Genomic DNA, 13,611 nt, shown 5'->3' with positions numbered 1-13,611 from the left:
GTGGTACTGGCACAAAACAGAAAAATAGATCAATGGAACAAGATAGAAAGCCCAGAGATAAACCCACACACCTATGGTCAACTAATCTATGACAAAGGAGGCAAGGATATACAATGGAGAAAAGACAGTCTCTTCAATAAGTGGTGCTGGGAAAACTGGACAGCTACATGTAAAAGAATGAAATTAGAACACTCCCTAACACCATACACAAAAATAAACTCAAAATGGATTCGAGACCTAAATGTAAGACCGGACACTATAAAACTCTTAGAGGAAAACGTAGGAAGAACACTCTCTGACATAAATCACAGCAAGATCTTTTTTGATCCGCCTCCTAGAGTAATGGAAATAAAAACAAAAATAAACAAATGGGACCTAATGAAACTTCAAAGCTTTTGCACAGCAAAGGAAACCATAAACAAGACGAAAAGACAACCCTCAGAATGGGAGAAAATATTTGCAAACGAATCAACTGACAAAGGATTAATCTCCAAAATATATACACAGCTCATGCAGCTCAATATTAAAGAAACAAACAACCCAATCCAAAAATGGGCAGAAGACCTAAATAGACATTTCTCCAAAGAAGACATACAGATGGCCAAGAAGCACATGAAAAGCTGTTCAACATCACTAATTATTAGAGAAATGCAAATCAAAACTACAATGAGGTATCACCTCACACTAGTTAGAATGGGCATCATCAGAAAATCTACGAACAACAAATGCTGGAGAGGGTGTGGAGAAAAGGGAACCCTCTTGCACTGTTGGTGGGAATGTAAATTGATATAGCCACTGTGGAGAACAGTATGGAGGTTCCTTAAAAAACTAAAAACAGAATTACCATATGATCCAGCAATCCCACCACTGGGCATATACCCAGAGAAAACCGTAATTCAAAAAGACACATGCACCCCAGTGTTCATTGCAGCACTATTTACAATAGCCAGGTCATGGAAGCAACCTAAATGCCCATCGACAGACGAATGGATAAAGAAGTTGTGGTACATATATACAATGGAATATTACTCAGCCATAAAAAGGAACGAAATTGAGTCATTTGTTGAGACGTGGATGGATCTAGAGACTTTCATACAGAGTGAAGTAAGTCAGAAAGAGAAAAACAAATATCGTATATTAACGCATGTATGTGGAACCTAGAAAAATGTTACAGATGAGCCGGTTTGCAGGGCAGAAGTTGAGACACAGATGTAGAGAACAAACGTACGGACACCAAGGGGGGAAAACCGCGGTGGGGTGGGGATGGTGGTGTGCTGAATTGGTTGATTGGGATTGACATGTATACACTCATGTGTATAAAATTGATGACTAATGAGAACCTGCAGTATAAATACAAAGAAACAAAAAAAGAAATCATATTTTCTCTGTGTATATGCTGTGATAAAGCTCAGAACTTGGGCTTCCCTGGTGGCGCAGTGTTTGAGAATCTGCCTGCTGATGCAGGGGACATGGGTTCAAGCCCTGGTCTGGGAAGATCCCACATGCCGCGGAGCAACTAGGCCCGTGAGCCACAACTACTGAGTCTGCGCGTTTGGAGCCTGTGCTCTGCAATAAGAGAGGCCACGATAGTGAGAGGCCCGCGCACCACGATGAAGACTGGCCCCCGCTTGCCGCAACTGGAGAAAGCCCTCGCACAGAAATGAAGACCCAACACAGCCAAAAATAAATAAATAAATAATAATTTAAAAAAAAAAAAAAAAAGCTCAGAACTTGAAGCACTGGTTCAAAAGTTACGTTTATGTTAAAACTGTAATAGCTATAGTCCCTCCCCAAATTGTACTCATTTATACATCTGTCATTAACATATGAAAATACCCTTTCCCATACCCTAGACAACACAATATATTGTCGAGATTTTAAAATGGAAAAAAAAAAAAAAAAAAAAAAACACTGACCCAAAAATATATAGGATAGTGTGATGGAGAAAAATATTCCAATTATCATACCTTAATTTGTTCAACCCGAGGTCTTTGAAAACGAAGATCAAAACAATAATGAACCAAAGATCGAATCTTGGGATGATTTCTATCATTGCACATACAAATAATGGGAATTTTTGTATGTTTTATCAGGCCAATTAATTCCTGAAAGGCAAATTTGCAACATAAAAAATGTATAAAAGAACAACAAAATACCACACAACGTATGTATTTTAGGTTTTAAAACCTCCTCAGCAACATGCCTGAATTGCTGTAAATATCACAGCATGATAATTAGTTCTTTAAATTTTTTTTTTTTTTTTAAATAAAAATCAACAGTAAAACTTCAAAAATACGGTGCTTTCATTACCTGAATTCCTCCCCTGTCCTCATTGCCGGCCATGCCATCTACTTCATCCATGATGAGAGCATGTTTCGTGCCTACTGAATGGGCTGCTCCGCCTACCCCATGTTGAGAAGCAATGGGATGGGACACAGACAAAATCACAATTGTTCAAACACGGCTGCTTTAAAAATGTATCTATGTAACACAGGTCCATGGTGTGAAATTCAAAAGGCACAAGAGTAAGCAGTGAAAAGAAATTCTTTCCCACCTCTGTCCCCTAGGATACGCAGTTTCTAGAGGCAAACAGTGGGAACAGTCTCCTGTACGTATATCCCTTAAGAGACATCCTATACATATTAAAAACATGTGTACATAAAAATATATACCTTGGTTTTATCATTTAATATGTTTTTGTGATCTGTTCCTTACCTGCACATACAGAACACCTCATTTATTAAAGGCTATTTAAATATTCCATTTTACACATACATCATAATTAACCACTTTCCACTGATAAAATATGAAATGCCTTCAATCTTTTGCTATTATGAATCGTGTGCAATGAATACCCCTACACATATGTGTCATTTTGCATATATACAAGTATAACAGTTGCTAAATTCCAGGAATTGGATTTTCTGGGTTAAAGGGTATGTATAATTTAACTTTGAGCAATACTGTCAGATTGCTCTCCAGAGCTGTACCAATTTATACTCCCACCAATCATGTATAAGAGTGACGTTTCCTGAGCAAATTCTTTTTATCATCTTCTACCGTTCAGGTGACCATGCAATATACCATAGATTCTAAATATGCAGTATAGTCTGTAATTTGGGTATCTTATTTTCCGCATAAACTCTGGCCACGCCAGACCACTAGCTACAACCTGAAACACAGTGGCACTTTCACACTATGTCCTTTCTCCTCCTCTACCACCTTTGCCTGAAATAACCTCTTCCACCCACAAACTATTCTCTTTCTCATTCTTCAAGACCCTTTGAACAAACGTCACCCTTTTACTGGTAGTTTTCCCCAATGTCTCAAATAGAATCATTCCTTCACCTACAGCCTTTATCTCCTCTCTCATCGCACTGTATTATTTATCAACTTTCTCTCTTCACAGGATTCACTTTTGAATCCTACAAAATCTGCATAAATATGTCCACATATACATTTTTATCACATTCTCAGAAACCACTAAGACCTGACCAAAAAAAAAAGTTAACTACTGTTCTATCAGAATTATGTCAGAGGCTTTTCTTATTCTCTCATTAGCCCTAGGACTTAGAAGGGTGCCTGGCACATAGTAATGTTCAATACTGGTTACTGAACATTGAAATTAACCTGTTTTTCTTACATAACCTCTCCCCCCCTCACCCAAAAAACCAGTTTAAAAATCCACGTACTTGAATAAAAGCCTTTGATGCTGGTATTATTCAGTGATTCAGCAACAATCTCCTTCAAACTGTTCTTACTCCGAGTGTCACTTGCATTCAGTTCCACGTAGCTATATCCCAATTCCTAATCAAAATGTTGGACACCATTACTATCACAATGCAAATTAATAACTCACCCCCAAAAAACAAGGCAATTAAGGAAGAAAGAGGGTAGAGAAGTCACATAAGTAACCATGGGTGCAAAGATAAAGTAGGATACTAACAGACAATAAGATTAACTATAATATGCCTCACATTATTAAGAGATTTTTTTTAAATATCATATGCATAACATACCACACACACGTAAACACACACAAGTTTGGTCTTAAAACCTTAGCTGATATATCACTAATCTGGAAGAGTATATTTGAACATAAGCAATTTTAATAAGTTTGCTTCTTAAAGTCCCCAAAAGACTTAAATATAACCATCCTAAAATTTCAATAGTAGATCTAGAATTAATCTTTATTAAGATACCAAAAAGTAATTACTGACTCTTTAAGATAAACTATAGAGTTAAATCATTCTTTGTCAAACTATCCTTATACACAATCTTCCTCTCAAATTGTGAAAAGTAATCTGGACTTATTTCCCAAAATTGATCATTATGTTGATCATAAGGCATTATGAAAGACCGTAATTCAATTCCCAAAAAAAGTAATGATAATAATAAAGGGATAATATAAATGTTTCGGACATTACATCAAATTTCTAAAAATCTTGTATGTTCTGGTATAATGTTATAAGTCATAATCCTAGTTATTACCTTAAAATGTATATCTCAGAAATAACTAATTTTCTTGTCAACTGCATTATTATGAACTTTCATCAAATTTTTAACTGTGGTCACTTTTAAGTCTTTTGTCATTTACAGACAGTTCTGTGTGTACTCTGATGCTTTTGCAAATATGTTCCTATAAAAGGGTTTCATCTTTAAGAAATTCATGGAAAAGACTCTGACAAGTACAGGTTTCTGGTAACTGACTGTACTGCTGAACTGAATGAATAAGCAGAACTGAATTTTCAGAACTCTAATGAAAAACTGATGAACTCATAAAAAATAAAAAATAAAATAAAAAAAATAATAAAGGGAAAATAAGAGCCATCTTCACAATTGTAGAGACTAGGGAAAAAAATTTTTGTTTTTTTAAATGTTAAATAATAGAGTAGAAAATATATAGTTATTACACCAACTAAAAATTTATGGTCTGGTCCATACAACAAAGACTAAATGAAACCACCAGCCTATCCAACAGAGGGTTGGGAAATCCAGCAATAAATTTTTTTAATATATATTTATTTATTTATTTGGTTGCACCGAGTCTTAGTTGTGGCACACAGGCTCCTTAGTTGTGGCATGTGAACTCTTTAGTTGCGGCATGTCTGTGGGATCTAGTTACCTGACCAGGGATCAAACCCGGGCCCCATGCGTTGGGAGCATGGAGTCTTAACCACTGCACCACCAGGGCAGTCCCAATCCAGCAATAAATTTAAAGTAAGTTTAAAACCTCTCATTTTATTATGCTGATACTATATCATGTATCGTTTCATACCATCCTGATACATGAGCCCTGGTTGGCTCTAGTGCCTCATCCTCTCATTGTCCAGAGATATGGCAGCTGTAGAGACAACAAGAGCAAAGGCAGGATCCCATAGCAGTGAAGAGGTAGACTACCTGGGTTCACACTGTGCCACCACCCTCCTCTATAAGCCTGTTTCATTTGTCACATGAGGATGGCAACAGTACCTATATTCAGTACACAGAATTCTTCCTACAAGGGTATATAAGATATCTGTATCTATAAGAGTCTGTAAGACATATTATCTATAAGATTATACACCCAAGGGCTTATTTGCACACTGTCTGGCACACAAGTGAATATCACCTATTATTATAATAACCAATATTAAAAAAAGGGTGAAAATGACAAATATGCCCAGAACCAAAGCAAATTCTAGAGGTTTGATTTTAGAAAAGTAATGACAGAATACCCACCTGACAAACCAGAGAAGCTGTGGTTGTTTTGCCAACACCGGGAGGGCCTGAGAGCAGTGCAGCTTTAAAACTGGAGCCATCATCTTTGCCAGCAAATTTACCAAACTTTGCCGCTAGGAAAAAAGAAGTTCCAGAATGTTAACCTCTACTACCTAAGAGAAATGCAGGAATGGCAGGAATAGCTGCATAAAGTTAGCATCAGGAGCACCTCCAGTTTAGTTCGAAATTTGCAGAATATTTTTTACAAAGTATAAACAACAGTTTCCAGAGCATTTAGTGAAATTCTACTCCCTACCTCACCTCCACTCAAAATGAAACACTATAACTAACTTTAAAACCCTGATTTGAAACAATAATCTAATGAGTTTCCTTTCCTACAAAAGCACAGGTCGCGGAGCAGACTGCCTGGGCTCTGATCCTAACTCTACCGCTCACCAGCTGGGAGAACTTCAGAAGTGACGTAACCCCGCTGTATCTGTTTCCTCCTTTGTAAAATGAGGGTAACAATAGTAATGCGTCTGGTGGGCATGTTGTAAGGACGGACATGCTGAGCACAGAGCCTGGCATGTCTCAGTAAATACTAACAAGCACAGTCACCTACATGATCACAAAAAGAATGAATTGAAGATGCTGTATCTGCAACTATCCTGCCCAGCTCAACTCCTCCCCTTATCACGTGGGGACCTGGCACATAATGGGTTCTCAGTTCATATACAAGGACTGAGAGAGAGATGGTGAAACCTACTTCAGGCATGGGAAAACGGACTATAGTTCACCCGAAGCCTTAAAAAGTCTTCTCTAGGTACACAAAGCACTTATACCACCTTTTATTTGGTTTTGGAAAGAGAAAAGGGGTCAGCTTAAGTTTAACCCTGTATTATTACAATTATATTATCTAACTGTTATAAATAAAATAAACTGGCATTGTTGGCCAATGTCTAGTGACCACCTAGACATTAATAACCCAGTCATTGCTTTGGGAATTCACTATGATGCTCACTAAATTTTCCTTCTTATTTCTCACACAGTATCACCCAGGGCTGTGGCTGGAGCTCAAGACAACACTACTAACATTTGTGATTGGAAACTTCAGTTCCAATAATAAATACTTTGGACATTAAATATATATTGTGACTGTTCATTTTCCGTGCCTACCAAAAGCAAACATGCTACTGGGATTTTCAGGCTGCCTACTCCGTAAGCATGCCTCAACTTTTTATTTGCACCTTTCCTCCCGAGTCTCTCTGGCCCTCTCAGGGGTCTTGCTCTCACATGTCTCGGACCTTGGTACATGTATGCTCTCCCACCTGACACTCCCCTCCCTTCACTTAGCTAACTCCTTCTTAGTTTCCAAGTCTTAGCTCAGATATCTCTTCCTCTAGGGATGAGAATCCCTGACCACACACTTCCACCCCCGAGGACCCTATACTTAACCCTGTAACAGTACTTAGCACAATACATTTTAATTACTGGTTTATCTACGTCTCCCTCACTGACCGGGAGTGCCTTAAAGGGGACTGTGTTTTGTTCACAATAGGACTCCTGCGGTCTAGTACAGCACTTAGGCTCAGAGCAGGCTCTCAATAAATGCTTGCTGAGAGATCAATGAACCAACTACTACACTTTCTAACACATGTGTCACTGAGCAATGACATGGTGACAGACACACAGAAAAATGAATGAAGCTGTAAAATCACCATGTTTCTTATCTTCGGATGGACTCTTGTGCCAGTTTTGGAGCCAGCGTAGGAGTTTGTTGGCACAGCTCTGGTCACCTTGCTGTCCAATTATGGTCTTGAGCGAGGCTGGCTTATATTTATCCACCCAGAGCAAATTTTCCACTTTGTTTTCACTGCTGTCATCAGCCAAATTCCTAGCCCAGCTGTCACCATTTGTTTCCTCAGCCACCTGCTCCTTGAAGTGCAGGCCTCTCTGAAACATACTTGTTCCCTTTTTTATTGACTTTATAGAGTTTTCCTTTTTGGGAGTCAGTTTGCACTTTTTAGATTCTGATTCCTTCTTAGTTGGACTAATTTTTCGTTTTCCTTGGTCATTTTTTTGGGGTGTTCTTTCCAATTTGGATTTTTCTTTCTTCACCTTAAAAATTGGAGGAAAAAAGAAACCTGATGAGATATAGAGAATTTCCATCCTTCTAAATGTACTCTAGAGGGCAATCTGAGATATCCAAATGAGCTACCCAACCTGGGTCTGTCTTTTCACAATGGACCCTGCTATTTGTGGAAAACCCCATCTTCCAAACTTTAAAAAAATTAACAGCACACCAAAAAGTACCCAAATACAATTTTTAAAATGAGAAGACATTAGTTTTTTGAAAGTAATAAGTATTATAAAATCAGTTTTAAAAAAGGTAAAGGATTAAGAATTTGTTTTCTGACTAGTTAATATTTAATTCCTCCACAAAAACTCGTACACAAATGTTCATAGCAGCATTATTATATTTTATATATACAAATAATTATATTATTATAGCCAAAAAATGGAAACAACCCAAAATGGCCATCAACAGATGAACAAATAAACAAAATGTGGTATATCCACACAATGGAATACTAATCACCAATAAAAAGGAGTGAAGGGGCTTCCCTGGTGGTGCAGTGGTTGAGAATCTGCCTGCTAATGCAGGGGACACGGGTTCAAGCCCTGGTCTGGGAAGATCCCACATGCCGTGGAGCGGCTGGGCCCGTGAGCCACAACTGCTGAGCCTGCGCGTCTGGAGCCTGTGACCCTCAACGGGAGGGGCCGCGATGGTGAAAGGCCCGCGCACCGCGATGAAGAGCGGTCCCCACACCACGATGAGGAGTGGCCCCCGCTTGCCGCAACTAGAGAAAGCCCTCGCACGAACCGAAGACCCAACACAGTCAAAAATAAAAATAAATAAATAAATAAATAAAGTAGCTATAAAAAAAAAAACAAAAACAAACAAACAAAAAAAAGGAGTGAAGCACTGATTTATACTTCAACATAGGTGAACCTTGAAAACACGATGCTAAGTGAAAAAAGCCAGAAAAAAAGACCACATATTCCATGTTTCCCTTTATAAAAAATTTCCAGAACAGGCAAATACATAGACAGAAAGCAGAGTAGTGGTTGCCAGGGGTGGGTATGAAGAGTGACTGCTAATGGGTGCAGCGTTTCTGTGGGGAGTGATGAAAATGTTCTGGAATAGACAGTGGTGACAGCTGCACAGTCTTGTGAATATACTAAAAACCACTAACATACACTTTAAAAGGGTGAATTTTATGATGTGTGAATAATGTCTCAATAAAAAAAAAAGTGCCTCTTTATTACCAGTGAGTGGGTGCTAAAATTAGTGGGTGAATGTTTGAGGAAAAACAAGGTATTAAAGTATCTCCCCAAGATATTTATCAATTACAAAGGGGAAAAACTGTCACTTCACTGGTGGGAAAACCAGGCAGAAATCATCTTAACCAAGTAATAGAGGTTAACATCACCAGTAATAAGACATATCGACATCATGCACAGCTGATACGATGCACTGAGGAGGACAGAGTATCACTTATGTGGTCTTCTTTGCCAAAAATGCATAACCTCAATCTAACCATGAGAAAACATCAACAACCCAAGCTGAGAGACATTCTACAAAACAACTGACTAGTACTCATCAAATCAAGGTCATAAAAAGACAAGGAAAGACTTGAGGAACTATCATAGATTGGAGGAGACTAAGAAGACACAATTCAGTGCAGTGTGGGATCCTAAGGATAACGGGCGGGAATTGTGAAGTTAACAGCATGGCATGAATGTTAACCTCCTGGTTTTGATAACTGTATTACGGCTATGTAAGCTGTCAACATTAGGGGACACTGATGACAGGCTAATCCAAATCATTCCCCAAGATTTTTCTAACTGGAATAAATCGGAAGACCACCTCACCACTTGGGTGACAGAGCTGGGGACATTAAACTTGGGCTGCTGGCACCCCTGTGTCCTACACGTGGAAAAGACCTGTATACAGTGGAAATGAATAAAGCTAACACTAGGAGAAGTAAAGAGACAGAAACTGAAAGGGTCCTAAAAGCACTGCAGTCTGTACATGCAGTAGGTCCTACATCCGACTGCCCAGAGTTTAGTTATGTGAGTCAAAATTTTTCCCTTTTTGCTAAAGCTAATATCGGCTTGGTTTCTGTCACAACTGGAAAAGTCCTTATATAGTTCTAAATGAAAATATTATCATGCTGATACCTATAGTATATCCTTCAAAGAACTCTTAAGCGAGAACCTTTGCACAATGTTATTGCAAGAATATGGAAAATATGGATGGTTTAAGTAGATATGGTAAGTGCAATACAAGGTCCCCTCTCCCTCCTCATACTCCTTTGAGAAAGGTAAGGAAATACATCAAAGACAACAGCCTACAGCAGAGTCCACCACTCAAAAGGAAATAAGGTAAGTTCATTTGTGGTAGAAGGAAAAGTTAATTTTTTAGCCCACAGACCTTCATCCACCCAAGAAATGTCTCTGTGAAACAGGGAAGTTGCTATACACCAACTTAAATAAGTCAAGTTCATTGTATACAAACCTCAGCTTCAGCTGCTATTTCATACTTGGACTTCTTGCCTGGCATAGTTCGAATCAGATTCAATAGGCCATCTTCATCAATAATTTTTGTTCCCAAGGCTGCTGCCTATTAATTAAAAATGCAAATCATTGAAACCATTACTTTCTGTAAAAAAAAAAATATGATTCTCAGGCTTGTCAGAAGGTGAAAAACCACATTTGTAAATTAGATAACACTGGAATATTTTCTAAAACCATGTTCATGAAAAAGTATCATTAAAAAGAAAGAAAATAACAGATACCTCCTCTAAGAGTGGTGGGTTGGCACCTGAGGTATCACACTGCCACTTCTGTGGATTGCTTTACCTTTCCCTCTGCCCTACAAAGGTCAAAGCCACTAGGGTCAAAGCCATATCGGCTGGCAGACATTCTCCTCCACCTTATCCCTGCTAACAGAACTCCAATGTGTCCATCTCCAAGTGATGACTTATGATTGGTCTGAGAATCAGAAAAGTCCTCATCCTCCCCAACCTCTCGTGTAGCTGTGAATGGCCATGTGACAGCTCCAGCCAATGAGACTTAAGTGGAATTCTGTAAGAGGTGTTTCCAGGAAAACTCTTATAAGGTCAGTCACAGCTAGTATAACATCTTGTCACTGCTCCCTATTTCCTGCCTGACATGTGAACTGGAGAGTGGCAGCTACCTTGCAACACAAGGCAACGTGCATGAAGACAGAAGTGGAGGATGGCACTAAGTCTAGCTACATCACCAAGGTGCTGCACCATCCCCCGCAACTGCCTGCCTCTGGAATTCTCATAAGGTAAGGAAATAAGCAGCTAATTTGTCAAAACCACAGTTAGTCAGGTATTCTATTACTTGGAATTAAATGCAACAGACCTTCCAATAAAAAGATCTTCCAGTTAAAAAACTTAAGATGGAGTCCACAGCAGCATATATAGGAATACTTAGGACTAGAAAAAGAGGAAAACTGCATTTGCTTCTATCTTCAAAAAAAGATTTTGACTAGAATACTACACTAAGAAAGCCAAGTAAATAGGAACTGTGCCTTCAACTGGAAAACCAAACTCCCAGGGTCAAAGCCAAACAACATTTCTGTGGAGAAGAAATAATGAAGAAATTATTTTTCCATTTTTTTCCTTCATCTCACTCTGTGTAAAGGACATTACTACATATGGTCACATGAAGAGCCTGCCAAGGCAAGCAGGCTACTTCACTGTGCTGAGAACACAGCAGTACCCACCTTATCACTCTTGGACTGACCACTGTCACGACCCATGACAAGGTAGTTTGTTTTCTTGCTGACATTTCCTGTTACTTTTCCCCCATAACGCTCAATTAGAGACTTGGCCTCATCTCGTTCAATGGACTCCAGCACTCCTGTGATTACAAATGTAAGGCCTTCCAAGCAATTTTCAGCTCCCTAAAAACCAAAGTGTTCAAGCAGAGAGGAAATTACATGACAGCTTTCCAAAGAAATATTTGGCATCAAAGCTGCAGGAAGTTGATTTTTCTCATTCGACATCATAAATAATCTCAGCATGAAAAAATTTACAGGAAATTTACAGCAAATAAGCAGGAACAAATTAAATCCTAAGAAATTCTTATGTAGGTTAACATTTAATAAACTTATAAAACCAGCAATAAAAAATATACGTCCAATGTGGTTAGGAAAGTGTATTAAAATTATCCATTCATACCATTCTCATTTTTTTAAATATTTAAACTACTAGTTAACTTGTAAAACTTTAACAACCAGATGCAATGCACCTACAGAATATCTTGCTATTGTTAAAAAATGAAAGTTTCAATTCTGAAAAAACTAAACAAGTTTGAGCTCCTGCCCTTCTCTCTGGCTGTTTACCCTATGATAGTAAATCTAACAACCTGCGAGCAACTTAAAGGCAACAGCACATAATCTCTTGATTGGAAAGTTAACTTGATAATACAAAAGACACGTGCCAAAGAGAGCCAAGTCCTACAGATTTTGCCTTTTCCATCGAAGCTACTTCACTTCTCAGCCCTTTCACTGCTACTAGCCTAGACAAGTCACTATTATTTCTCACTATCTCTCCTAATTGATCTCCCTATATTTATTCCTCCCCCTCCACTGCACTCTATATTCAGCAGCCAGAGTGCTCTCCTTGAAATGTAAATCTGGTCATACTTTTCCCCACTTACAACTCCTCTTAGGGCCAGGTTCCTCTGTCACACCCCCTAAAAGAATCTCGGATTTTTCCCTTATGGCACATATCACAATTATAATTAAATAATAATTTACTTAATGTCTCTTTCCTGAGTTAGACCATAAGCACCATGAAGGCAAAGAGCATGAATCTTGTGACTGCCACAGCCTATCTCCTAATTCGTAAAGATGGTGACTAAGGCTTTTCTGTTCATTTTTAATTATTAATTCTCTGCTACTGTAAACATAGTAAATACATACATGGACCCACAGGCCAGAGGCCATGACATGTCCTCTCAGTACTCTTACCTTCGGTATCTCTTTGGAGCCCAGAGCTTTGGGACCTTCTCGATTTAAGTAGCTTCGATAAGCTTGATAATTAGTGCGTCTCTTTTCAGAATCTTCAGGACTTATAGACTTTGGGGAGAGGGAGAGGAAATTGAATAAAGTCATGCAAATTTAATGTAAAATTAAAAATATGTATCAATAAATAAACATTAAGTCACTTCAGTGTTTGATCCTGATATTAACAATTTTAGCTACAGAGGTACTCCCCAATTTACACGTGCCTGGCTTATAAATATCCCTGCCATCAGCCCTTCTCAAACCTTTTGACTCTCTCTAAAGGCACATACCTCAGGGTAGACTGGGTGTATAAACCAAGTTGTTAGCCCCAAGCAAAAAAAAACAAAAAGGGGGACTTCCCTGGTGGCACAGTGGTTAAGAATCCGCCTGCCAATGCAGGGGAAACGGGTTCAAGCCCTGGTCCGGGAAGATCCCACATGCCGCGGAGCAACTAAGCCCATGTGCCACAGCTACTGAGCCTACGCTCTAGAGCCCGCGAGCCACAACTACTGAGCCCGCATGCCACAGCTACTGAAGCCTGTGCGCCTAGAGCCCCTGCTCCGCAACAAGAGAAGCCACCACAATGAGAAGCCCATGCACCGCAACGAAGAGTAGCCCCTGCTCGCCACAACTAGAGAAAGCCTGCGTGCAGCAACAAAGACCCAACGCAGCCAAAAATAAATAAATAAATAAATTTATTTATTTTTTAAAAAAAAGTACTATAATGACTTACAAAGTCAGAAATAAAACTTGAAAACAATCAAACCAAGATCAACACACAGCCCCCAAATGATATGCTTTTA

General features: G+C 38.9%; 1 protein-coding gene across 4 annotated transcripts in view; it reads right to left on the bottom strand.

Annotated features, from left to right (window-relative positions):
* RFC1 (replication factor C subunit 1) overlaps nt 1-13,611 on the bottom strand; it is an 80,675-nt gene that overhangs the window by 14,435 nt on the left and 52,629 nt on the right. For all 4 annotated transcript variants that reach the window (XR_014264393.1, XM_082464167.1, XM_082464165.1 and 1 more), the window contains 8 exons: nt 12,773-12,880; nt 11,522-11,701; nt 10,283-10,387; nt 7,419-7,818; nt 5,722-5,834; nt 3,693-3,807; nt 2,311-2,402; nt 1,968-2,105 (listed from right to left, as the gene is read on the bottom strand). Coding sequence is in view for 3 of the 4 variants with exons in the window: in XM_082464167.1 (XP_082320293.1) it covers nt 1,968-2,105; nt 2,311-2,402; nt 3,693-3,807; nt 5,722-5,834; nt 7,419-7,818; nt 10,283-10,387; nt 11,522-11,701; nt 12,773-12,880 (1,251 nt within the window). In the remaining variant the exon portion in view is untranslated. The remainder of the gene's footprint in view (nt 1-1,967; nt 2,106-2,310; nt 2,403-3,692; nt 3,808-5,721; nt 5,835-7,418; nt 7,819-10,282; nt 10,388-11,521; nt 11,702-12,772; nt 12,881-13,611) is intronic.

Source organism: Balaenoptera physalus (genome assembly GCF_965194825.1).
Source record: "Balaenoptera physalus genome assembly, chromosome: 5".
In the NCBI taxonomy this organism is placed as follows: domain Eukaryota; kingdom Metazoa; phylum Chordata; class Mammalia; order Artiodactyla; family Balaenopteridae; genus Balaenoptera; species Balaenoptera physalus.
The sequence above is the reverse complement of the archived record's forward strand: the minus strand, read 5'-3'. Positions and strand labels throughout refer to the sequence as shown.